Source organism: Notechis scutatus, chromosome 2, assembly GCF_049901735.1.
Source record: "Notechis scutatus isolate UNSWTSFEM ecotype Mainland chromosome 2, rNotScu1.2, whole genome shotgun sequence".
Classification (NCBI taxonomy): Eukaryota; Metazoa; Chordata; class Lepidosauria; order Squamata; family Elapidae; genus Notechis; species Notechis scutatus.
This window is the reverse complement of record NC_142010.1, coordinates 139,348,959-139,374,948: the sequence shown is the minus strand read 5'-3', so window position 1 is coordinate 139,374,948 and position 25,990 is coordinate 139,348,959. Positions and strand designations below refer to the sequence as shown.

Genomic DNA, 25,990 nt, shown 5'->3' with positions numbered 1-25,990 from the left:
GTAGTTCATGTCATCTGGTCACATCTGTAATCCTGACTGGTCACTGAATTGACCTTTGGTTGGGTTTGGGCGAGTTTCCTTTATTCTTGCTTGGACCCCAGCATCGTGCTGGTGTCTTTTGAAGATAACTATATTTTCACACTATGAAGATGACTATGCAAAGATTGGACATTAGATGAATCTCAACCTAACTGTGAGTTATACCTTGAGGATGCCTATTACAATCCAATAAAGAAACTTTGTATGGAAGCCTTTGTAGTTTATCTAACTGTCTTTATATTCAACCAGAAAGTTAAGTTAAAGACAGAACAAGAACAGTATACAAGCCCTTTTTTATAAAAATGCAGTATAGGAGAAACTTAATGTTATAGGATAGTCCTTGACTTACTGTGACCGTTCAAAGTTACAACAGCACTGAAAAAGTTAACTTATGACCAGTTTTCACACTTACATCCATTGCAGCATCCCTATGATCACATGATCAGAATTCAGCTGCTTGACAACTGGCATAAATTTGTGACAGTTGCACTGTCCTGGGGTCATGTAATCATCACTTGTAACCTTCCCAGCTGGCTTCTGAGAAGCAAATTCAATGGGGGAAAGCAGGTTCACTTAACAACCAAATGATTCACTTAACAACTACATTAATTCACTTAACAACTGTGGCAAAAAAGTTGTAAAATATGACACAACTCACTGTCTTGCTTAGCAATGGAAATGTTGGGCTCCACTGCAGTTGTAAGTCAAGGATTATCTGCAATCCTCTCAAATGAGAGGATTAACCATTATTTAGGCTTCATGATAACCCAAACCTACAGCATAGCCATCTGCATTTGAAGGCCAACTGCCCCCTCCCAATTCATCTTCCAATGTATGAAAATTCATTCTTCTTTCTGGTTACAGCACTCCCCTCCCTCACCCATGATGGTCACAATTTTGCAATCCATACTAAGAAGCTTTTCTGATGTGCTATTCAGAAGTCTGAAGAAATAATAAAGACCAGCGATAAAGACTCAAGAGCACCACACATTTCTATTCACAAGGAAAAAAACTCCAGTCCATCTTTTTATTTTTTTGAAAAATTTCTGACATTACAGAACTAAACTGAAATGTATTAATTCCACTCTTACATTTCATGACATAACAGAAAAACTTCATGAGCCAAGAAAGGGGAAGAAGCTTAAACTAAAATATGAATCAGCATTTTAACAGCTGAACAGAGAAAAGGAATTAAAATGCTGCAATTAAAAAAAAAATCATGAATGGATGGGTAAAGCATGTAGAACTGAAAATTTACAAACTAGTTAAAACCTGGAATTGCTGACTGCTCAAAAACTACACAGATGGATCATGGGGATGAACGGCAGAAACGGGTAATGAGTGAGGTTGGTGGCATTGTCCTAGCTGCTTCCCATTCCACCAGTCTCCGAAGAAAGCCTACGATGAAAACAAAAGTTAAAGTCTTTTAACAAACGTAGACAGACAGAAACAGATTTTGACACAGATCCAAATTCTGCTTTATAACATGGCTTTTTTCAACCATAAGAAGTATATTGTTCATAGAAAAGTTGTATTTGGCATAAACTAATTTTTCAGGGGCAAATGTCCCACATATCAGTTAATATAGAAGCAGCTACAAACACACAAATAACAATCTTGAATACCTTGAGATATCCAAAGTCAGCTTTTGTACATTCATCCCCATATCAAGCATGGCTTCCAGTAAAGTCTTAAATATTCAACACCTTCTGCATGTGTGCGCACTAGCCAAAACAGTCACCAGAATTCAGGTTCACCAGTTTTTTAGTAGACTTTGCTTTTATTAGCATATTGAAACATATAGCCTGTGACTTGGCTGCCACTTTTTTAGTTCATTTTCATCCTGCCTTTATTATTTTTATAAATAAATCAAGGCAGCAAACATATCCAATACTCCCCCCTACTCTCCCAGAATCCTGCGAGGGGAGTTGGGCTGAGGGAGAGTGACTGTCCCAAATGTCACCCAGCCAATTTTCATGCCTAAACTGGGACTAGAATTCATGGTCTCATGGTTATTGCCTAAAACGCTTGGTTATGTATGTTCAAGCAAGATCAGATTTAAGTCAAATCATTAAAAGCTATCAGAAATGGTTTTGATTTAAGAGAGAAATTTGTTCTTCACCAACCTCGATTTTCAAATTGTTAAATATAATACAATTCATATAACTTTTACAGCTGACTGATGCTTACAGCAGAGGTGGTTTTATTCTGCCTATAAAAATATAAAAATATTCTAAATTGATATTTGCTTGTAAAAATCAGAAGCCCCTAAATGGAGGGGTGGGGATGATGAATTATCCACTTTGTTTCCATCATGAAGGCACGTCTTAAGCCACTGACTGGTCTTAGTAACAGATTTGCTGATAAAACTATTTTATTAAAAAAAGAACATTAAGTGTTCAACCGCTTGAAATCTACAGCCTGAGGTCTGTATATTTAAGCAGAAGCCATGCTATACAAAAACTTACCTTTTAGGAAGGAGGCTCTCTGATAGAGAGACTCACTGACAAGCTGCACCCAAATCAATAGGACAAGGGTTAGGCAACACAAATGGGTAAGGCTCAGCTGAATAGGTCTTTGCCACAAATCAGGCCAGAATGGGGTAGAAGAGTGATTAAAATTAGACCGTATATATACTACTGAATAACTGAGTCCTTTATTAATAGAATGACCCAAGGCAGTTTTCCCTGGAGTAACAGTTAAGACTTCTTGGTAGTCAAGGATACCGAGGTTGGGGAAGGACTGATTTGGCCATATAAAAGGACAAAAAGAATTTGAAGACAGACCCAATGAAACAAGGGCAAAGAATGGCTCATGCTAACTAAATACAGTAAGAGGTTTGAGTACATCCAAGTAGTTCACCGTTATTTTTGTATTGTTTTTACAGGACAGCCTTTCTAAGCTGATTTATGGAAATATAACTTCCAGAAGTCCCAAATTGGTATAGTCGAGGAGGAAGGCTATCTCACAAAATCAAAGAGTGCCACATCTGAGCAAAGCTGGTTTACCCTTCCTTACCCGCCCCCAAATATACTCTAGCAAACACTGGAAATGTCTTTCTTTTTTAAAGAGTTAACTGCTCACTGCATACCATTTAATGGATTATGTATTAAATACAGCTTGACTTTTTTTTAATCACACTGGTCAGAGCAATCACTTATTCTTGATTCCTATATTAGAAAGGACTGAGGAAGAGCGGGTTTTGCTATAGTGTGTTGAAAAGAAGCATCTCCTCTTGGTTTGTATGTTTTGACCTTCAAGATACAGAACAGATGATTATGTGTGAACTTGAAATATTGAAAAATGAATCTCAAATAGCTTCTGCTACTTGGCCCTCATTGTGTAGCTGTACCTTGGAGATGAGAGTATGATTCCACATCCCAAAAAGCTGGGACAAATTCAAATCAAATGTACAGATCCAACAATAGATCACTGCTATGAACAAGTCATGGCCCAGGAATAACAGGTTATAGAGAATTAAGCCTCTATCTTGTAATTTCTGTGAAATAAGCAACTTTGGGAGCATAACCCAAACCCAGAAAAAAGACCTGCTACTAATTTTCCCCAGTATCAATGAAGCCAGCTGTTTTAAAATCTATAATTTTTGCACATGCCACGTAACACATGTAAAGTGTGCCTGCCTTGATATAATTTGGCAGAATAACATTATTTTCCTGCTGCATCATAAAACTAATAGTGTTAAAGATTGGAAAAAGTGTAAAGGAGGATGTGGATGCAATCTTCATTTTTAAAAAATGAAGCCAAATGCAGAAGTCAAGTAGTGATACCCACTTCCCAATAATGTAAGTTTGATATAGTTATTATTGAGAACTAGTGTTTGTGCAATGTAACAAATAGCTTCTGGACAACACATCACCATCTTACTGGTCACAAAAATCAGTCTCTACAAGACACTATGAAACAGACGGCCAATCCATAAGCTTGGTTAAGAGTGGACAATTTTTACTTGATGTGATTACACTACAGCAGAACAGATTTTTTTTAAAAAAGTTACAATTGTGAAAGTCAAACTGCAGAAACAATTACTAAAAAAGACTCCTACCATTATTAAAGGAAAAAAAGATTTGACATAACTGCGTAAGTCAGCCAGTTAATGGCCATCCCATCCCTTATAATAGGATCAGATTAGACCCTCCACATCCCTGAATGCAAAGTCCAAAATTATGTAGCCCCATAATCTAATTGCCATTTCAAACTTGTTCCAATTTTAATACAAAAGCACACAATTCTTATCCATTTTAACAATTACCTTTTGTTATTCAGTGTTACCTCAACACTTTGAAAATTAATAAATATTCCCTCTTTTTTTTTTTTTAAACTGCAATGTTCATGCGGCAATCCCAGGCTAAAAATCAAGTGATTCTGATTCAGATGGGAAAATAATATGAGCACCATGTTAAACACTAGAGCTCTGCCTTTTATTACATTATCCTATTTGTCTGCCTTCTGTTTCCAAAAAGTCCTTATTGGTGAAAACAGGCGACTTACTTGGTCTTTAAAATTAGGAGAATTTGCTGGGACAAGAGAAGCCAACTGGCTAGCTTTAGCAGAAGACTTGCTTTCAAGACAAACTACATGGCCTAAGCAGCATCTCTTAAAAGACACTATACACAAGCTAATATTTTCATCAATAATAATGAGGTTTTTATACTAAAGCTCTGGGCTACTCATCTATCAACTTGAGGATTAGATCTTTTATTTGATTTTTTTAGAACGTATGGCAAAAGAAGGGTGGATTTGCAGCACTTAATAAAGCTGTTTACAGTGTGCTTGCTGATCCAAGTTCTCTTATCTCCTTAGTGATAACATAGTCTTGGATGTAGAGAAAGCCAGGTATCTGAGGCACTTGCGTTTTTCAGAGACCTACAGCAACCCCTACAAAAGTATAGGACATACTGTATGTGCAAAGAAATGTATCACATTTCTACCAAACACGTGAATGTATAAACATGCTAGCTAGGAATTCTCATGGACAAGCCATAGCCTGAATGCAAACACAGTGCACAAGGCCTACTACTCCCTGCCTTCAGTTGGCAACTTCACAATTGTATACTGAATGGTTACAGCTTCCCAAGCATAGAGCTTAATCGTTTAATTACACTCCAGGAAAGCCTTTTCTAATAGGATATATATTTTCTGTTAACATTTCCATCAACCCCAAGGCAATACGGCAGCAGGCAGGGATGACTGAAATTTTGGTCCCAAACACTTTTTTTTTTGGGGGGGGGGAGGCTACCAGGCTGAGGAAAACTATTCTAGGACAATAATCGACATCTATTTAAAGACTTTTAGCCTGGGTGTGCAATGTGATAGCCACCAGTTTGCAGTTATATAGTCTGGATCCAATTCAGGCACATCTGTGCACACTCTCACTGTAATAGCTTTATTACAAGACAGACATTGAGACAGGTTTGACCAAAGTAGCCTCTTTGCAACAGCTTAAACCAAGGTATCACAAAATGAATAGTTTTATTAACAAATGCTAGAATCCCATACCCCACCAACCCTTGCCCACCCACCTTATTTCATGTAACAATGCAAACAAAATCTACTAAAGCAACAGCTACAAGCTATATAATCAAGATTACTACTGGACTCCAAAACTGATTAACACACTTGTTCAATTGTCTTTGACCTAGTGGAGATAGGCAGCAAAAAGAAACTCCATTCTAAAGAATCACAAGCTCATTTCTGTTTTCGGAGTTTAAAAAAAAAAAAATCTCTTCCAAGTCTCCTCTACAGGATTCCCCATTGCTGAAAAACAATCTGCTGTTCCTCTAAGGCCACAAGCAGACTCTCAGTAGGGAGAGAATCTCTGTTTTTCCGTTTTCAGTTTGTTAGTAACACATGGCACAGCTGAGGTGGTGGAGGCACCCTTAGCAGCAGACACAACATTTAGAGCCAGGAGAGGGACGGGTTTCATGCCAAGCAGACTGGAGACACAGGGGGCGGTCGGAAGAGGGTTGGGGAGGCTGGAGGGTGCGTCGGAGACCCCTGCTGTCGCAAGCGAGGGGGTGGTGGTGGAGGAGGAAGAAGAAGAAGGGGTGGAGGGTTGAGAGAGGTTGATGCTGAGGTGGTCGGGGATCGTGACGGAGGCTGCCTGGGAGGAGGGTTTAGCGCTTTCTAAACTGTAACAGAGGAAAAAAGGAACAAAAATACGGGTGGGTGGATGGGAACACCACACAAAAAGCACAGGACACAAAACAGCTTAAATAGCATGAACCTAGTCTGGAAAGGTTTGGAAACAGCATAGCCAGAAGAAAGATGGGATGGGGAGAGAATGCTGGCTGCCAGGGAATCTCAACATTCTCTAGATGTACCAAGGTCCATTTAAAGCCCCCCTAAACATTGCCCACTGGGTCCCAACCCTAATCCCATTATGAATCATTCCAATTTATTTTGACTTCAGAAGTGGCCATTTTGTTTTTTTAATACAGAACTACATACCACCCTTTGAAATTACAGCAAAGAATTAAACCAACGTGGTCATGTTTATTCGCAAAAGTTCTCCCAGCATTCTTTGCTTTGCCTTCTCAACTGTTATTTCAGATTTAACACAGACTGCAGTATTCAAATGTCTCTTTGAAGTAGCAAAACCAACATTAACACTGTGCTAAGTTCTATAAAATGGTACTATACCAACCAGGAAGTCCTAAATGAACTCCAGGAATTCAGCGTTACCTTTTCTCCATATTAATTAAAGAAAATAACTTATTTTGGAGAGGCCATTTAAAACAATGGATTTCATAAAATCAAATTCCAGAGGTAGGGCTTATTTTATTTTTGTCAGAAACAGTTCAATGAATTGTAGGCTGATCTGAGGTTTTTAACCATCGTACTCATTTAGGTTTCAAAGCAACTTGTGCTTGCCTGGAAAACAGGATTCACAAGTTTACTTTCATCCAAAAATGCACCTTATGCTCTGGATGTATTCTCTGTCACATTCTGTATCCACAGAATTCGTTCTCTATTGATAAACACTTCATCGGTTAACAGGCACAATGTTTTGTGACTACCCAGATAATAAATAGGCAATAGAAGTAATTGTTTTCTTTTCATTGAGATGCTTCTGCATTGGCTATTGATTCTATTGAAGCTCAAGTTCACACACACACACAAAAACCAACATTATCTACCAAAAACATTAAGGTATGTGTAAACATTCCAAGCTTGAATATTCAGAATTCAGAACAGCAACTGAACATTTTGTGTTCAAACAAAATGTCTACCATTTTTAAGTTTTATCCCAAACATAGGGCAACTTGGAGCGCTTCATTCCATGTTGGTTTTGAATATTCCAATGCCCCACAATAGGGCTTGGATTTAGAAGATTTTAAATGGGATTTAGCTAATAAAGCAGCAGGCAAAATTGCCATCCCTGCGACTGGCAACAGCTAGTTGAAGAAAGGAAACCGCACAACTGCTACCTATCCAGTTGTCAGTTTTACAGATAGTCCTCCCTTAACAACCATTTGAAATGATGGCAGTCGTAGAATGGATGCTCTATTGCCTTAGTGACCTAAAGCATCCAAGTCTGTTGCAAATGGTTGTGCATTCCTCACCATCATGTGACTGCATATTGGATGGTTGCATTGTTCAGCAGTCACGAGTTCAATTTGCAATGGTTTTTGCTGGTTTCTGAAAATGCCCAAACAAATGGGGTTGCCTGATTGCCACAAAGATAGCCAAATTATTTCCAGTCATGTGGATGCCTCAACCTATAAACTGCAGTGATGTACGACTGTAATTCTGAGCTCAATTATGACGGTAAGTCGAGGACTACTTGTACTGTTATTTTAATAAATCTTTTGCTAGGGGTCAGGTTATCTTAAATTGTAATGGAATTTGTACTTGCGCAGTCTCTCCATTATGTGTTTTGCTTTATTTTACAGGAAGTTTGCCAAAAGATCAATATGTGTATATTTATCTGAAATTGGGTTGCTAGGCTATTGAGTATTCAGGATAACATGCAAAAAAAGCTCCAACAGAAAAATATACTGTTGCTGCTAATATGCTATTTATGGGCTATGCTAAAGTCAATCCACTGATTTAGTCCTTGCGTAAGAAAATTTTAAATTTTAAATGTATCTGAACTAATCTCCTTAATTACTTTTTTTCTGCAGATTGGATGATGGGGGGAAAAATCAGCAGACTACTGCCTGCCTGGTTTTATTGTTTTAGAATGAAAAATGAAGCAAATCCTTGCTATTAATCTCTTACGATATAAATCTTCAGAGGTTGGAAGTCTCTTGAAACCTTACAAAACGATGTTTTGAGTAAGTTATGCTCTGCACATGGAACAATTTTATTTTGCTTTCTGCAGGAAAAGGATACGGTTATTCTGCTTGATATAGCTAGACTTATACTTTCTTATGCATCTTAGAATGTAGATTAGGAGAGGGGGTTGGCTTTTTTTCTGCTGCTTAATGCATAGAGTGGTTCATCCCTATTGCTTAATACCAGATCAGCCAAAACTAATAAAATTTTGCAAAAAGATTGAGCAACCAAAATAAGACACACAATTTAGAAGGAAACTGTACAATGTGGGTCATAATTATGTACGAAGCACTTTATTTCTAGTTATTTCCCGTACAATACTTCTTTTTAGGCTCTATGTATGTCAAAACATTCCAAGTCCTTGAGTTCAGTCTGAAGCTATTATTATCCCTCTTTGATTGCACAACAGCCATTTGCAAATGTCATTAAGCCACTTACAAAACGTATTTTTGCAGTTGCTACTATCACCACCACCACCACATTACATTACATTACAGTTCTGGCATAAATTTAATTGGGGAGAGCACGAGAGTCTTTAATGAGAAGAATTTTAGAAGGTCTTCATAGCAATGAGTGAAAAAAATATTCACTCCAATAGTGGATCCTATGCTAACATTTAGCTACTGAACTGAAACATGAGTTTCCTGGGCAATCCCAAAATGGCCACTTCTGTTCAAAGACATCTGAGATTTCTGGGTAGTTTTTAAAATGTCAACAACTTCACATCTGGAATATACTTGTTTGTTATTCTCTAGCAGCCTTGAAACTAAACTAGATTCTTAACATTACATAGCTTACTTTCTTACAATGGATACTTTAGTCATAGCATAGATGGCAAGGAAGAGTATCAGGACATAGAAGACCAGCTGTTTGGGTCTGGACTTTTAATTATGGAAGACATTACTTTCTGTTAAGCCGATAATTTGGATTTTGCCTCACAAGATCGTATGGTAGAGGCTACTTGCCAGTTGGGGATTGTAAGGACAGAGCCCCAGAAGCTGCCATTGCTTGCTGCAGAGCCCCACTGCAGCTCATTACTGAAGTTCGCTGCAAGCAAAAGCATATATGGAGATAAAGAACTGCAGGAGCAGTGGCAGTGGCCAAAGTCACATTCCTGGGGTAGAGCTACCCCTACCTTTTTCTTGATAAATGGCATACTGTTATCATTTAGGAGCCCAACTAAGCAGCTCTTTTTTAAAAAAAAAACATTAGTAAAAAAAACATAGTACTTAGCAATTCCAAGTCTAGCTTAAACACGTTTTTTGAGAAGACAGCTACTAATAATTTTTTTTAAAAAAAGGAAGCCCAAGGTCTACAATGCAGTGAAGGATGTACTGCATGCCTTATTTCTCTCCTCCACCTATAAGAACTCCAGTACCTTCCCAACCTCAACCCATACATCTGTAAAGATGAGGTAGCTCCTGTGCACTAAACAGCAGTTTTGCATTATTTCTGCACAAGAGGGGAAGGGTGGGGTGCAATTGGGAACTTTAAATCTTTTTAAAAGGTTTTTTTAAAAAATAGACATTTCTTGTATCACCTGAGACATGCATTAATAAGCAGTATACTAAAAACTTACCTGACATTAATTAGATATTGAGCCAGGCTGATGCTGGCTGCAGATCCAGTTATAGTAACCTGCCTGTCAGTAGATCCTTCCACTGGATTGGCAATTTTGATCTGCGCCCCAGACATCTGGCGAATCTCATTGATCTTGGCGCCTTGACGCCCAATGATACAGCCAATCAGCTAAAAAAAAAGAAAGAAAACAAAATCTTAATCAAATTGCAGTCTAAAATGTGAAAAATGTTTTTGTACTGTTTTCAGACTTGGATGAGGCTGATGTCTAGAAACTATGTAAATGCTATTTTCTATCAGGAAGCTTCACTATTGTTAAAAGATCTTTTCTTAAATTGTTTTCCAATTGGCATATTAAGCATACGTTAATTCAAATGAACAAAATTGTCCTGTAGTGTTAACCTAGTTAGACAAACAAATGTCATCTTTTGTACAGTATTCCTATATTACCAAAGAATCATAACTTTCTTTAGAAAAGCAGGTTAAAACATGGTCATTTCACTCTTAGTAGAAAAAGAGCAAATGCTATCAATTTTATACTTGTTTTGTATCATTATATGCTCTATAAAGTAAAATTAAGGCAATGGGGGGGAGTCCACCTTCTACCATATTGGGCTGTGTGTCAATATTATTCATGAGTAAAGCATCTCCTTTATTAAAAAAGTCACTACAAGAGGAACAAGGCAAAACATAAATGTATTTGGGCTTAAAGCAAGTCTTTTGGATTCAAAGCAACACATACTCAATTTCAACATGTGCTGTTTAAATCAACCTAATGGCACCCCTGAATGTTAATAGTCAAACTGTGTCTTCAAGGTAAGAGCACGGCATTTGGTGCTCATAATCAATATTCTTTTGAAAGGTTCATAATTGCATTAATTTTGAGATGTGCAATCGTTTTCAATATTTTTGTATGCTAAAGGCTTCTTCTCAGAGGGCCAGCGTAATAGCCTTCAAACTAATCATTAATCCAAGTTTTAATTTGTAAAGACTTTTCTTTATTCTAAGTTGCAATGTTTGTTTCAAAGGACTACAAAGAGAAAGCATAACTGTTCCTTTCCTTTTCAGTTACAGAATCATAATCTAAGAGACACCTTAGACTCCTAGATGCTTTGGTGTCATCATTCATGAATAGGTAAGCCTTCGACTTAACAACCATTCCTTTAGAGACTGTTTTAAATTATAATGGTACTGAAAAATTGAGTTCTGAGCAGTCCTCATACTTATGACCATCGTAGCATCGCCACAATTACATGATCAAAATTCAGCTGCTTGGCAACTAGCATCCTGGAGTCATGTGATTGCCATTTGCAACCTTCTCGGCCATCTTCCAACAAGCAAAGTCAACGGGGGAAGCCAGATTCACTTAACCATTGTAACGATTCATTTAACAACCATGGCAAAAATGCTGTAAAATTGGGCATGACTCAACAATGGATATTCTGGCCCAAATTGCAGCTGTAAGTCAAGGACAGGTAATTTAAATGCCTTCTTCCCATCTCTCACTATGCCCTAAACTTAAACTAGAACAGCTATCTAGATTATAGCACATACCATAATTTCCCTGAAATGAAATTCCTGAAATGGTATGTCAAGACAATCCAGAATAGAGAGCTTTATCCCAAGTGGGCATGTTTGAAAAATACTTACATCATTTGGAATGGTGAGTTCATGAGAAGTAGTCTGAGCTGATGCATCCAAACCTGCTAACACACAGAAAGAGATCAAAACAAGTTTAAAGTTGAGATAATCAGCACAGTGCAAAACTGAAATGCCAATCAGGCTATCATTTGCTGCTGAAAAAATTACAATCTTGAAGTGTTCAAGCAAATGAACAAAATAAAATGTTAAGCTTAAGCCTGACACTCTCTCTCTTTCTTTGGTAAACTCTGATTATAAGAGACAAGAATGAATGTTTGTGCTTGGCTAGAGCAAAACGAAGTAGTAATACAGTCTCTTCTTATGAACAATGAAAAAAATCAATTATCATCCTTTATATAATAATTTCCAACAAGTTGTAATAAACACAGACCCAAAGCAAACACTCACGTCCATCAGTATACGTTTTAGTTGTACATAAAGTTATTGCTGCCTCATGGCACAACTCTCAAGAGACTTCTTACTTCCTCTGATATCTACGCATCTGATAAGAACAGGAAAAGAGGGCTCCTTTGGGACCTGACCCCTGACCTGGGACTATTGTCCCCAGGGCCCATGGGTGTAGGCCTTTTCCATCATGGAATCCCTTCTCTGGAACACCATACTCCAGATACCAGAATTCTGCTAGGATTCTGGAAGGCCATTAAGTTCTGCCTTTTTCAAAGGGACTGGTGAATCATCCATGTGGCACCTTCTGGGTGGTTGCCGTTGATTATCTTGGTGCTGTATTTAGTTTTGTGGTCTGTTATTATTCATTTTATTTGTTATTGTGGTTTTTACTTTATATAATGAACAGAGGCTGTATCTCAGTTGTTTTTTACTGGAACTGCACAGAAGCCTGAACAAATAATAGCAGTACCATCTGTACTGTTCAAGACGCTTGTGTATAATACCATTTTTATGTTTATCAACCCAATATAGCTATTGTGTGGACTTTTGTAGCTGCCCTGCTATCTTCACTAGCAAACAGCTCATGAGAAGAGAATAGACTTATTCATTCTATTATTATCTGCTCTCCAATATAGGGTCCAGCACACCATATTTTACAGAAGGAAAAAAATATCAAATATGATTTTGCACCTTTATCATGTGCTGTAGGCTTTCCCCCCTGCACTATAATGCAGTTAGCAGAATTTGGTAACTGGGAAAGACTCCCCTATCATTATGAACATACACAACAGAGTAACTAGTTTTTTTTTTCAGTCATTACCCCAATAGCCTTTCACATCTGGAGAGCTGGATTCAACGCCTGTCAAAATACAAGGGATAGTAAGTGTGGTGGTCCTAGCCGAAGTCCTATCAGACTTTCAGCAACAAGGCAAACTTTTATACAACTTGGTACAACTATTTCTACCATAGTAATTGGAAGGCAAGATTCAACTGGCAATGTTATTGAAAGGACCAAAGGAGGAAGCAGCATCAACATTCTCTTTAAAATCAACACGTTTTTTGTTCTTGAGGATAGTAACAGTCACCTGTTTTTCAAGATTGGTACCTGTGGATCCTTTGCTTTTTAAGTGAAAAAATGAGCTTAAGGCAATCATCTTAAAAGGCCAAGTGGAGATTCTTGGACTGCTAGCTTATATAATAAAGAACAACATTTTCATACCACTGAATCCAGTGTTGCCATGAGACATTGGAAAGTGTGACTGTTGCATTGCCAACTGATGCAGCTTGGTCAGCTAGAAAGAGAGAGAGAGAAAGATGGATGTTAGGAATTTTGCAGACTTACTTGTTCAGCACAGTTTAAAGAAAAACAGACCCTGCAAGCTGAGCATGAGGTGCTGCCCCTTGGAATAGGGGAGTTCAGGAGGAAAACTGGATTGAGGAGCAAGCGCTTCCCTGAGCAGAGATGGGTACAGACGGTAGAAAAGCACCAATGGGGTGTGAAGCCAACACCCATCTCAAAAAACCCTGGCTCAACAGAAGGCATCTGCAGTGAATTGTGACAAACACCAGGAGACAAAGCACAAACAGGCAAAATAACACAGAGACTGGTTTGCAGTGGTGCTTGGGACCACACCATGCAGGACTCTGTCAAGCATTTGGAGGGGAGAGGTATATCATGAGTGACCAGAATGGAGTCAGATGTTCTCCCCAATCTTAAACAGTGCAAATTTCTATAGCTCTTGGTCTTAAGACTCAACTCACCCCAGCTCCACCCTTTCTTGCTCTAAGCATGCTACATGAGCAGAGATCAATTCCTATGTGCCCTTCCATGAGAAGTACTACAACTATCTCACACACCAGAAGGTATTAGTAAAGAAGGACAGGGAGGGGGGGAAAAGTCCTTTCACATCAAGTGAAGACAGCTAATGGTTTTATTAGTAGAAAGTGTGCCAAGAAAAGGCATCCCAAGCAAAAGCCCGTCACCTTATAACGACACCTGTAGTGACTACATGATGTGCTGGCCATCATGTTTAGAGATGAAAGCTCAAGTCTGAAGCTAGCTTCCCCTCCACCACCAGGAAGTGCACTACACCCAATGCCCTATGCCATTTACTAAGAACCACAATGACAGTATACCATGGAGTTTTGTTTTGTTTGTTTGGGGGATCTGATATCAAATTGTGGGGCAGGGACTGGAACTTGGATAGAATGCCAAGTTTTGCTGGGCAAGTGTGTGTCACAGGACACAGAAAAAGGAGGAGAGATTTAAGGTTGATTACATAAAGAACTGAACAAAATTTGGGGCTCATTTTAGGTTGGATTGTGGTTTCAAATTAAAACAGACTTCTAAAGTGGCTTGTTGAGAAAGCATGGAGAAATTTTGAAGGGAGAAGTGGGTGATTTCAAGACAAGAAGTGTAAACAAAACTTACATCTGGCTGTGGAATGGCATACTGTCCTTGAATGGTATAGGCCTACAAAAAGGAGGAAAACAGTCCTATTAAAAACCATTGGACAGCCACCCAGTGACAGATAAGAGTTCAACTAGCCAGGAAGCCAGAAAGCTGAGGGGAGAATTGTTGGTGTGGAGCCTGAAAGCAGGTCTCTTAAAGGGGCTCCCTGTATTAGCTAGGTGTATATAGTGTTTGAAGGGAAAGTGTTCCCCACTACAAAAATGATTAGTATTAACAGCTGGTTGTTGGTGAAGATTTGTTGTGTAAGCAGAGGACTGGATAGTGATACAAGCCCTCCTGCCCTACACATTCTGCACTGTTGATTCGAAGGGAAGATTAATTACTTCCTATAGCTCCAACTGTTTTAACAGCTAAAAAGAACCAGCTGGGTGTTCATCCCCATCCCCTTAAAACTTTAGTGGACTATTACAGTCAGGCACTGGATGGCAGAAATACATCTGGAAGAATAAGGAGAAAGCAGCAGCCAGCCAAACATGATGATTTTAGGAATAACCCTACTGAAGAAACCCAGCAAGGCAGTCACTGTATGGGGACTTGCTTAACACTAAGTGAAGCTTTGGAAGAACTTATCTCTCACTGGTAGGGCATGGGGAAAAATAAGGCCCTGGTTGGAATTGGCCAAGCAGTTGCCACCTGCAGGTCTGCCTACTGGCCTGCCAGGTACTGTTTGGTGGCCTTAATCCAGTTCCCAATGAACAGGAGTTCACAGCACAAGCCGCCACCACCAATCTTGCCACCCTTGTTGGCAGTCTCAAAGAGGCCAAGGATTGAATGGGCCATGGAGACTGAACTCCCCTCTCACCTCTTGAGGTGGTCCCTCCAGGTCAGAGTTGAGGCACATTGATGGGGCGGTGTGGGGGTAGCTTGCACTGCCGCTGCTGTACCTGTCCTGTGGATAAATAGAGGACTTCAGTCTCCAGGGCTGTCAATCCGAAACCTTTCGCTAACACCAAAGTCACATAAAACTTACTCTGATCAAGGGTTAATCTCTACTAGGCAAATGCTGGCTTACTCTTAACTCAATAGCAAAGACAATGTGAGATTTCCCTGAGTGCAAACCCCAACTACCTTCAACTTCAAGGACAGGGGGACTACATGAATATAAAGTATTTTATTCTAATGGCATTAATGGGTCTACTCTGCCACAAGATCAATTTCTAGGATGCAAGTGACCTACTTCAAATATCTTCGGTAACCTCCCAAGTGCCTTTGCACTGCCAATTAATTGCTTAGCAAGCTATCAAGAGCTTCTGGAAGGTAGGTAATATGAATGGGGCAAGGAAGAAAGAGGAAGGGATTGAGGCAAGAACAAGATCACAACAGCACCTTTCCCCCAGCAAGATATCCCAATGTAAGTAGCGTATGAATGTATATAGCACTGGGTACATTGCAGCCAGGCCTTTCCAGCTGCTGCCTCTACATTTCTGTTGCTGACTGAAATCTATTTCCCAGTGCCATCACTGCTTCTCTTGACAATCTGAGGCTGGCTTAGTCCACTTGACCCAATCCATCTCTGAAGCATCTGAAAATTAATGCAGCCCCTTTCAAAAAAATAAGCTTAAAGGTGGGCCTTGAGGCACTGTGCTCAAAAGCAGTTGAATGTCTATATGTTTCAATTCCACATACTCAAGAGCCTTCCCTGGACACATAGTTCTGAGAGAGCCGCTTTTCCGAAGTGCATGCTTCAACCTCAAACCAAGTCTATCTAAAATGATCACAAAGATCTTCAAGTCCAGCTAAATTATCTGAGCACTTGCAGTCCACCAAGTGAATGTCATTGAATAAGCTTAACTAATCATAGGATTCCAGCCAGCTGAGAGACTGAAGTCATGCACTGGCCGTAACAATTTATCAGAAAATTAACGTATTTGTGCCTCATATTCCTGTGTGCTTGAAGCAGAATAATTGTATCCCAATCACTTATTTTTAAACTAGCCACAGGTACTCCTTCATGTGTCATTAAAAAGAAAGTGGCACTCATTTCCTTTTAAAAGGATGAAGAAAGTTAAAAGAAGCAATTCCCAGATATTCCCGAATTTGTGCTCAAAGGTACAGTGGCATCAACCAGCAACTCCTCACTTTCTCAGCCCTCTAGGACACAACTCTCCCAATATCCACCCGTCTCAATTGAGCCCCTGCTGCTTTTGAACTATGGTTCTGCAGAATTAATAGTCTATTAATAATCACTAATTTGAAAGCTGATTCAAAATTGAGAGGCCAGATAAAAAGAGATTGCAAACAGTCTTATGCTTGGAGTGGATTATAAATGCCAACAAAATCCTGCAAAACACAGCGCTGACTACATTAATTTCCCAAAGAGATCAGAGTTTTGTGAACATTTGAGAGCAGCCTCCAAAGAACAAAACCAAAGCAGCAGAGATAGCACTGTGCTGGCCAGATGGGCAGCACAGGTGAGAAGCATGCAGAGTAGTTTGATGTGTGCTGGCAGTGTTGAAGCTTGGTAGGCTACTGCTGTTTTGCCCTCACCCATGCCCAACAAGAGGAATGTCCTTACCTGACCGCCTGCAAAGATGACAGGAGAACTGGATGGCTTGGGCCGATAGGGGATGGTGACACCCTTTGGGGGAGACTAGATTACAAAGAGTCAAAGGAAAACATGGTTAATCAATAGGGACTTCTTAGAGACACTATCTGCCAGAATTCTTAAATAACAGGCTGAACTACACAATTAACGGATCTATCTATGGCTTCTACAATTCTTTGATTTGCCTCTGAACAGCAATCACATCAATTTTCTTGCAAAAGAAAAAAAAATACTCTTGATGCCTGAAGGCAGTTTCCTTGTGGCATGAGTTCTCAGGCAAGAGTTACCTCCTTCAACAGATACAAGTGTAAAAACAGAAATGCTATAGTTTAAAACAGGACTAGGAAATCTAGAAGCAAATAAATTATTTCTACAAAATGAAGACAAATGACATAGAACTGTGACAATAAGAAAAGCTTTTACTAAGAAACATAGCACTGATTTTTTTTTTTTCATATTCCTCTATGTGCAAATAATTGAAGAGACAATTCAGCTTTCTGGCTAATCAAGACAATGAACCAATTGTGATCCTTTGGAAAACCCTTTACCTAAATGACATTTTAAGCACTATTTACACCAGGGGTGTTAAACTCGTGAGGTCACATGACGTATCGTTTTATCCCCTTTGCTAAACCGGGCATGGGCGTGGCCAGCACGACGCATCCGGCCCACGAGTTTGACAGCCCTGATTTACACAAATCATCTTGCTACTAGAAAAGGGGTACATGCTTTCTCCTTCATAAAACTTTCTTGTTGCACTTTATGGAGCAAACATAAAATAGTAATTCAGCTGATAGCATGGGAATCTTTTATCAGTTGCTCAAAATAAAATTAAAAATCAACTGGCCACTAGGCAATGAACCTGTTCTCTTTGCTCTTCTGACATCTACTTTCTATGTGAAAGTGTTCAGCCTTTATAAAAATAAAGATTACCTCCAGCATGACCACACAGATCTGTTTGACACACTCGATGATGGACTGTGGAATCCCAGCAATGGTGATTGCTCTTTCAGTAGAGTTGGGTAACATGTCTCCTGCCACTTGGACCTGCGCCCCTGTGCTCTTAAGATTGAAAAAAAAAATGATTGCAATGTGGCATACATGAATACTGTAGTCAAAATAATTTGATAAAGATCAACATCAATTGTTGTGGACAATATTATTTATAGGCCTAATTCAACTTCAAACAGATGCTCAAAAATAGAAAACCATGCACATTCCTAACTTTTCTAGAATGGTAGGAATAAAACTAATTTACAGTTAGAGGTAAATTACCCAATTCTAAAGCAAAATAACCTTCCTGCTTTTGAAAGGAGCCTCGGTGGTGCAGTGGTTAGAGTGCAGTACTGCAAGCTACTCCCACTGGAGATCAAATCCCACCAGATTGAATTCGGCAGATCAAATCCCACCAGGCTCAAGGTTGACTCAGCCTTCCATCCTTCCGAGTTGGCTAAAATGAGGACCCAAATTGCTGGGGGCAATATGCTGACTCTGTAAACCACTTTGAGAGGCCTGTAAAGCACTATAAAGTGGTATATAAGTCTAAGTGCTATTGATATAATATCTACAACTCTTAGGATCAAGTCATTTATATTTTTCATCCTGATAAACTGTAATTGCCAATGTAATTATATCAAATGATTCAGTAGTTCTATATGCTTCAATCCACAAAGCATGTACTTAATTTCTTTAATGAAAGGGATTATCCAAATGATGTTGGTCATCCAAGATGTTGTGAGTAAAGTAATGGGGTGCAGGGAATGTCAGCATAACTCTTCTGTTAAGGTATTATTTTATTTGATACCAACTTATTGACAGAGATAGAAAAAGAGGTGAATGAGAAGAGTAGCTTTCCAAAAAGAAAACTGAGCTTGGTTTCAGCCATCCTCTATTGTCAGTTTCATGAGCACTAAATATAAATGGCTGTACAGTACAGTATTAAGCAGAATGATGCAGAGTCAATGGAAAACATTCATGTTTACTCCGTTTGGCAAAAGATGAAATCATAATGAGAGTATATTTCCCCCCCACAGTATACTATCTCACAATCCTAGCAGAATTGAGTACCCACCTCTCTTATCTCTTTGATTTTGCAGCCTCCTTTCCCAATAAGAGAACCACATTGGCTGGCAGGTACCACGAGTCTCAAAGTAACAGGGGGCCTGCTAGAAGCTGTACTATTAGTCATTGAGCTGCTGATGTCCTGAAAACAGAGATTAATAAACTTCAAATAAGCAAAGTTTCATCTGGAGACTGTGTTGAAGCACTCTGCACTCCCGTTTCAAATAATTAAACTCTCCTCCATCATGTCCTCAGTAGATTATTAGCAATGTTCCTAACAAGGGAACTTCTGATAAGGTAAATAAATATATGCTCTTTCATTCTTGGACCATCTTAAGAAATTCCTCCCATATTTTCCCTTACACCAGGGGTGTCAAACTCATGTCATCACAGTTGTATCATGTGACATATTTTCCCCCTTCACTAAAATGGGCATGGGCAGCACGTGACACATCCGGCCCATGGGCCAGCAGTTTTGACAGCCCTGGCTTACAGTATGTAAGAATACAAAATGTCTTCCAACATTTATACAATTAAGTTCTTATTCAGCGTATTACAAACAAAATATCTTTACTTCACATACTGTAACAGGGAAACAACTCCTAACATGAAAATATAGGCTTAATATCAGTTCTAAAACAGGCTAGTCTTCCCATCCATCTCAAAAAGGCTCAGCTATCAGACATAAAACCCTGCTTACAGTTTAATACTTTTATCTGTAAAACTTCAGTCATGATAGAGACACCTGCACTATCTTAAAAACCTAAACTCAATAGCTACAGCAGTTTTCTGCTAAGCAAGTTAAAATTTCCATGCCAAGAACAGTAAAAATATATATCTCACTACTCAAAGACAAAGGCTGAAACTTTGAAGAGGTGATAAAGCAGAAAAGACTGTTTCAAGTTGTGCATATTTAGACACTGACTTTCAAGTTAAGAAGCCTGTTTTAGCATGCCAAATTTCAACCATTTCAAATGAACACCCATTTAATATTTAAGTGGCTTTCCATTGAAGTTTACTCTTTTTTAGCTTGTAATTTTAAACTATATTCCTATGCTTTATTATTTGGTAGACCAAAGGCATGATATTAAAGCAGCAGGGTCAGGGAAGTCAGCCAATTGAAGTTAAGAAAATGACTTCACAAAGCTGCTAATTTTAGGAGCAACTCAAAACTGTTTTCTATTTATTCTGATATTAAAAAAACAACATGTTTTAGAACGGATTTTCTTCCAGGCTTGCTTTTGAAATTATAACCAAGGCGAAAATGAAAAAAAAAAAGGCTATCTTACAAAATGTTCCCATCCTCTATTCCAGTGGAAAAAGGCACTGAAGGACTTTAGCAGACTGCTCTTTAATTTCCAGCCTGTAAAAAGCTGGTATTGTACAGATTTAAGAGGAAACAAAGTCAAATAAATACTTGCTCCATTTCTCCTAAAATCAGAAGAAATGGAGACACCCCTTATTATTACTGTTATTCTAACTGGGGCAAATTCACTCTGTACCAAGCCTGCACAATTTGTAGAGGGGAAAGGGGCACACTGACAAAGTAAAAAATTATTATGGGCTACAAAGAAGTACCTGGCACACTAATTAGCTACAGCAAAGCATCAGTACTGGAGAGGCCTGCAGATGCTAAGTAGCGCATCTCCTGCAGCAGTAAATGTATTGACTTAAAAAAAATATACCAGCAGACACATAGGCTATTGGCCATATGTTATGCCAGCCTGCTTTATACTCTGAGGCAGCTCAGGCAGAAGCATCAACTGAAATTTTCAAAGGTTAAAAAGAACTGTTGCTATTTTTGTCTATTTTATTGAGACCAAAGCTGTTTAGAGATGACAGAACTGAGAAAATTCTCCCAAGTGGCTATAATTTCACAGGGCCAGTTTGGTAGAGTAGAAGTAGAGCAGAATAACACAGTTGGAAGAGACCTTGGAGGTCTTCTAGTTCAACCCTCCTGCTCCGGTAGGAAACCCTATACCATTTCAGACAAGTGGCAGTTAAGGTGCTGGCTTAAGGTGCTGATTTTTAGGCTTCCCATAGCTAGGTGACTTTAGGCCTGTTGCTCTCTTAGCACAACCCACTTTCACAGGGTTGTTGTTGTGAGGAAAAGCAAGCCACCAGAATATTAGCTGACTGGTGACTCTTGTCATTTATATGTAACTATATACAGGTTTACATGGCAGGATAAAAATGTAATAAATGGAAAATCCACAGTATAGATTTGTTACATTTCTGATTTCTGCAAAGTAGAAGCAATGATTTGCAGAACAATTGAAGCATTCTTCGAAACATATCTCTATATTGTATCAGAGGCACTCAGATTTTTTTTCAAGAATTCAGGGAATTGTGTGGGGAAACTAATTAAACTCTTTCCCATTTGAGCATATTGCAGGATGAGAGCCATTACTCTATGGTAGGATCAGAAAAGTCCAGTAGCATTTCTCCAGCTAACAAGTTTTGACAAAATAAGTAAGCTCTACACCTTATGGAGGGAGCTCACAAAAAGTGTGTATCTGTTAATAAAATTTGTTAGACAGAAAGATATGTGATCAGACTGAGGCTTTCCCCCCTCCTTTGAATAATACCACCATCTTATCATGGGAATCTGCTCAGCTTAGGACCCTAACTCATTATTTTTGAATAAGAAAATAAAAATCTACTATCATTTTTTAAAAAATTATTTACTTCATAAAAATATGGGTTCTAAGAAAATAGTATCTCCAAGTTAAACCTATTCAAAAGTTTCAATTCATGCTAATTACCCCAAATGCATTTCATAGTCATATCCTCAACCCACCAAGGATCCTCTAATTAAATTCACACACCTCTTCCAGTTTATCAATAATCATAGCAAAAGCTTTGAAGATGGCATTAGTGGGTCCAGCAAGAGTGATAATCCGTTCTGGGCAGTTCCCTTCTGAGATGTTAATCCGTGCACCACTCTAAAAAGAAAAAAAATTGAATTGCTAGATAATAATGCACCACTTCTCAGGGCTGCACTAAGGTTTCTGGGATTTCTTTTTAAGTAAGTATGCTAAGGTTCGGATTGTAGCCTCCTTTTTTCCACTTCACCTTTTCCCCCCCATAAAGTTCTCTACTCCAAATTTATCTGGAAACAACATCCACTTAAAACAAAACAAGTATAGTGCAAGAACGTAACTATTGATGTTTAATTAAGAATGTCCATATTTCCCTATTTATCAGGCCCATTTTATTTTCCTTTTATCCTTTGAAACTTACCTCTTCACGCATCTTCTTTACAGACTCTCCTTTCTATGCAGATGGGAAAAAAAGAAAAAAGCTTGTCAAAATTATGATTAATTCAAATGTAAGAAAATACTAATTAAATTGTGTCACGTACCTTCCCAATGATGCTTCCAACCTCCTGAAACAGCAAACATGAAAAGTTATATTTTTCAATAACTTAACAAATGTCGATAACCATAAGTTCCCAAACATTATGTTTTTAAGTCCTACATTTTTGAAACAAAAAACATTTTTACAATTAACAAGAGGAACTTAAGTTTAATTTGATAATCTCAAAGCTATGAAGTAATTGTACTGGAAGAGGATTTAAATCAGCATTTTGAAGCTATACTTAATCAAGTTAGATTCTAGTTTCCCTTGTTATGGGTTAAGACTACAATATATGGCATGCCAAGAGCAAGCAGATGTTTTAATCTGATCAGACAACTGGATTTTCCAAGGCATTTACTATGACCTAGTTTTATGCCAAGACAAAGAACATGGAAAGCTACAATTACCTTCCCATGCATAAGTAGGCGAATAGTAAGTGTGACATTTAAACCTCCTTCAATTACGCCGGTGTCCATCTTGAGTTGTGTTCAGTTAGGTCAGGCTTAGTCAGTGGTCAAATCTTTGGTCGCTGGGAGAGAAAAAACCGCACTGTAATAGAAAAATACCAGCTCATCACCCACCAGTTCATTGGAACCATTTCCACTGTCTTTAATGTATTATTTGAAAACATCATTTTTTAAAATGTAGCTTAAGGGAAAGTACACCAAGGGATGTAGGGTTTTCTCCCCTTTTAAATAGTAATTTTGCCACAACTCTGAGCAAAGAAAAATAATAATAAATTGTGGCCCTTGACTGTTTACAATGGAAGAGAAATATTAAAATATTGCCAGAAGGAAAGAAAAAGATGCAAAAATGTGTTCATATTAATCCTGTCTGGACATCAGTTTGGTTGAGTATACAATGTCTGAGGCTCATTAGAGTCCTTTGAGATTAATGCCTGGATTGCATTGCCTTTCCCATTCATAAATTGTGGATACTCTGTATGTCTTAGCATTATGTACTCACAGTAACATCAGTTTGACAAGAGAGAATGGGCCAAAGTAATCTCTACACCTACAGATTTCCAGGTGCTTTCTTTTAAGAGTTGATACTCTAAGATAGATTTCCATCTCCTATGTTTATTCATAACATATTCAGATACTACTTGGTAAATAGAAATGTTCATGTTTACCAGAAATATGGATTATAGTTGGTGCTTGAAATACTTAAGTTATGAACTAAATAGATTCCCCTTAACAATTAGATTTTCTATTCACTCCCAGATCCTTTTCCCAATTTTGCTAAGATAGATATCAACTATCATTTTCAGTTCCACAACAAACCAGTTTTTCCATTAGTTCCTAGTTCTTCTGGCAATTTCTGCATTAAGAATATTGAAATAAAACTATTTAAATCTGACAGTGTACAACTGTATCAGTATGCAACACTTAAATCACCTTTTATATCATATCCAATTTTAAGCATCAAGAACTTCAATCTTGAATATATTAAATAACTTCTGAGCATGTGCAATATGCTTTACTTATGCTACTGGCTCAACACTACAGGAAGCTATAACACATGCGGTTTTTTAATTAATAAAGGACAAAAATTACTTGTTCATTAAGATATGTAACAGTATTAAAGTCATTTTGATGTATTTGGTGTATTATTAAGGCATCAGGTGAGAAACTGGGAGACAGTGAGTTCTAGTCACACACCTTAACACAAAATAAAGCTGGGTGACTTTGGGCCAGTCACTCACTCTCAGTTTGAGAAAAGCAGGCAAAGGCAAATCATTTCTGAAAAACCTTGCCAAGAAAACTACAGGGACTAGTTCAGGAAGTCGCCAGAAGTCCACATTGGCTTGAAGGCACCAAAAAAATAAAAATAAAAAAATCAGTATTAAGAATATAGATAGACAGATGTCAGAAATTGCTTTTTATTGTAAAGAATTAAGAATCGGATTAAGTATTTTTTTTCCTTATAGCGTAGATAAAAATATACCATGAATAAAAGACCATGATTTCACTTTATCTGCCACACTGCACTTAAGTCTCTATAATTTTAAAAATGTGTTATGCAACACTCTCCCAAATCCTTATTTATGTCATTCATGTAACTCACAAGTCTCCATCAACAATTTAACACATTGGATTAATAAATCGGATGCACATAAGAAGGAAGTCTGCTTTGCTTGTTTACAATTGTATTTTAAAAAATCTCACTCATATCTCAACTATTTCTATTATTAAAGTTTCTATGGAGAGGATTTTATAAATTGGAGTGTGTGTGTATTTTCAGCCTATTCCACATTAGGTGTTTACTAATATTCTCTATTTAAAAAGTAGGCTAAACACTCCTAAATGTGTCCAGTGTCGGGGATGAGGGAACAACAATCCCACTTTTATTTATAATCTAAACCCTACTCGGGGTTTTAAAACAAAAACAAAAAAAAATCCTTGAGGCAAAGTTCTTAATACTGTGTCCGACTTTTCCTCCCCAAACGACCTGAGAAAGGCTTAAAAACAGGACCGCAGTTAACATTGGAGAGGGCGCTGTATCGCTGGCCGGAGGTGCTTTGAAATTACACAAGACGCAACTCCTCGGCGGCGGCGGCGGCGCTCGCCAGCGGGCCGCCTCCATTCTCCCGGCTCCAGAGCCAAAGCGCGTTAGAGCGTCAGCCTCGCCCTCCTCCCCCCCCTCCAATGCATAAACTCCGCCCTCCCTTTCCCCCTCTCTTCTCTCCTTCCTCCCTCCCCTCCCCTCCGACCGTCCCTCGCGCGGCCCGGGCCTAGATCCCGCCCAATGTGACGCAGCAACAGCGCGCGCGCCCCCCCCGCGGCCCTGTGCGGCCTCCCCAGTTAGCGCCCCCCGCAACACGCAGAGCGCTGATCGCGCGGGCCCCACTCCGATACGCAGGTGGCAAGACGAACGCGGCCGCCCCTCCCCCTCCCCTTCCGCGCCTCACACACGCACTCGGGCCGGATTAGGCCCCAGTAGGCCGCGCGCGCATCCCCCAGCTTCCTTAGTGACCTGACCGGGTTGGGAAAAGAGGACTGGCGGAAAAGTGAAACTACTCGAGGCCGAGGATTGGGAAGAGGGGGTGGGGGTAAACACTAATCCAGGGTTTGTAGGAAATCTTACCTGGCGGGATAGCTGGCCAGGCCAGGCCTCGCACGTCCGCTCGCTCTCTCGCTCACTGACTCGCTCGGGCGGGGGGGGAATGGGACGGGGGAGCGGGAGGAGGGAGGGCGGGTGGTGCGTGGGTCTCCGGGGCGGGCGGAGGGAGCGGGACAGGGGGAGGGGAGGAGGAGGAGAGAACCGGGGTGGGCGGGTGGGATGGCGGCGGCGGGAGGAGGGCAAGGGCAGCGGGAAGGGGCTGCGGCAGCTGCTCTTGCGGCGGCGGCCTCGGCGGGTCTGGGAGGGGGAGCTGGAGAGCGGGGCGATTTCAACCCCGCCTTGACCCGGAAATAATAAGATCCCTCCCCCGTGCGGGCCTCTTGCGCGCTAGAACGAGAGAGAGGGGTGGGCCAGCGCGGCTCTGCCAATTGCCGTTGTAATTTGGATCATAGAGCGGAGGCAATGATAGGCGGGCCTGGGACACCGGATAGAGCGTCTTCAATGGCGGGGGGTGCGTGATACCA

The 25,990-nt window shown here is 39.5% G+C and overlaps 1 protein-coding gene across 33 annotated transcripts; it reads right to left on the bottom strand.

Moving 5' to 3' along the window:
* Positions 1-1,029: 1,029 nt before the first annotated feature.
* On the bottom strand, positions 1,030-25,765 carry PCBP2 (poly(rC) binding protein 2). 33 transcript variants are annotated; one of them, XM_026677286.2, is made up of 15 exons: positions 25,491-25,765; positions 22,811-22,952; positions 22,408-22,431; positions 22,287-22,319; positions 21,872-21,988; positions 19,054-19,185; positions 17,916-18,044; positions 16,953-17,027; positions 15,240-15,326; positions 14,396-14,437; positions 13,184-13,256; positions 12,785-12,823; positions 11,566-11,621; positions 9,917-10,086; positions 1,030-1,437 (listed from the first exon to the last, which is right to left on the bottom strand). In XM_026677286.2, exons 2-15 carry the CDS (start codon positions 22,877-22,879, stop codon positions 1,401-1,403), a joined length of 1,083 nt encoding a protein of 360 aa, XP_026533071.1. In that variant the 5' UTR covers positions 22,880-22,952; positions 25,491-25,765; the 3' UTR covers positions 1,030-1,400. The 33 variants fall into 33 exon arrangements, with proteins under 33 accessions (XP_026533071.1, XP_026533073.1, XP_026533072.1 ...); XM_026677288.2 differs by having other exon boundaries at positions 11,566-11,618; XM_026677287.2 differs by having other exon boundaries at positions 22,811-22,932.
* Positions 25,766-25,990: the final 225 nt, after the last annotated feature.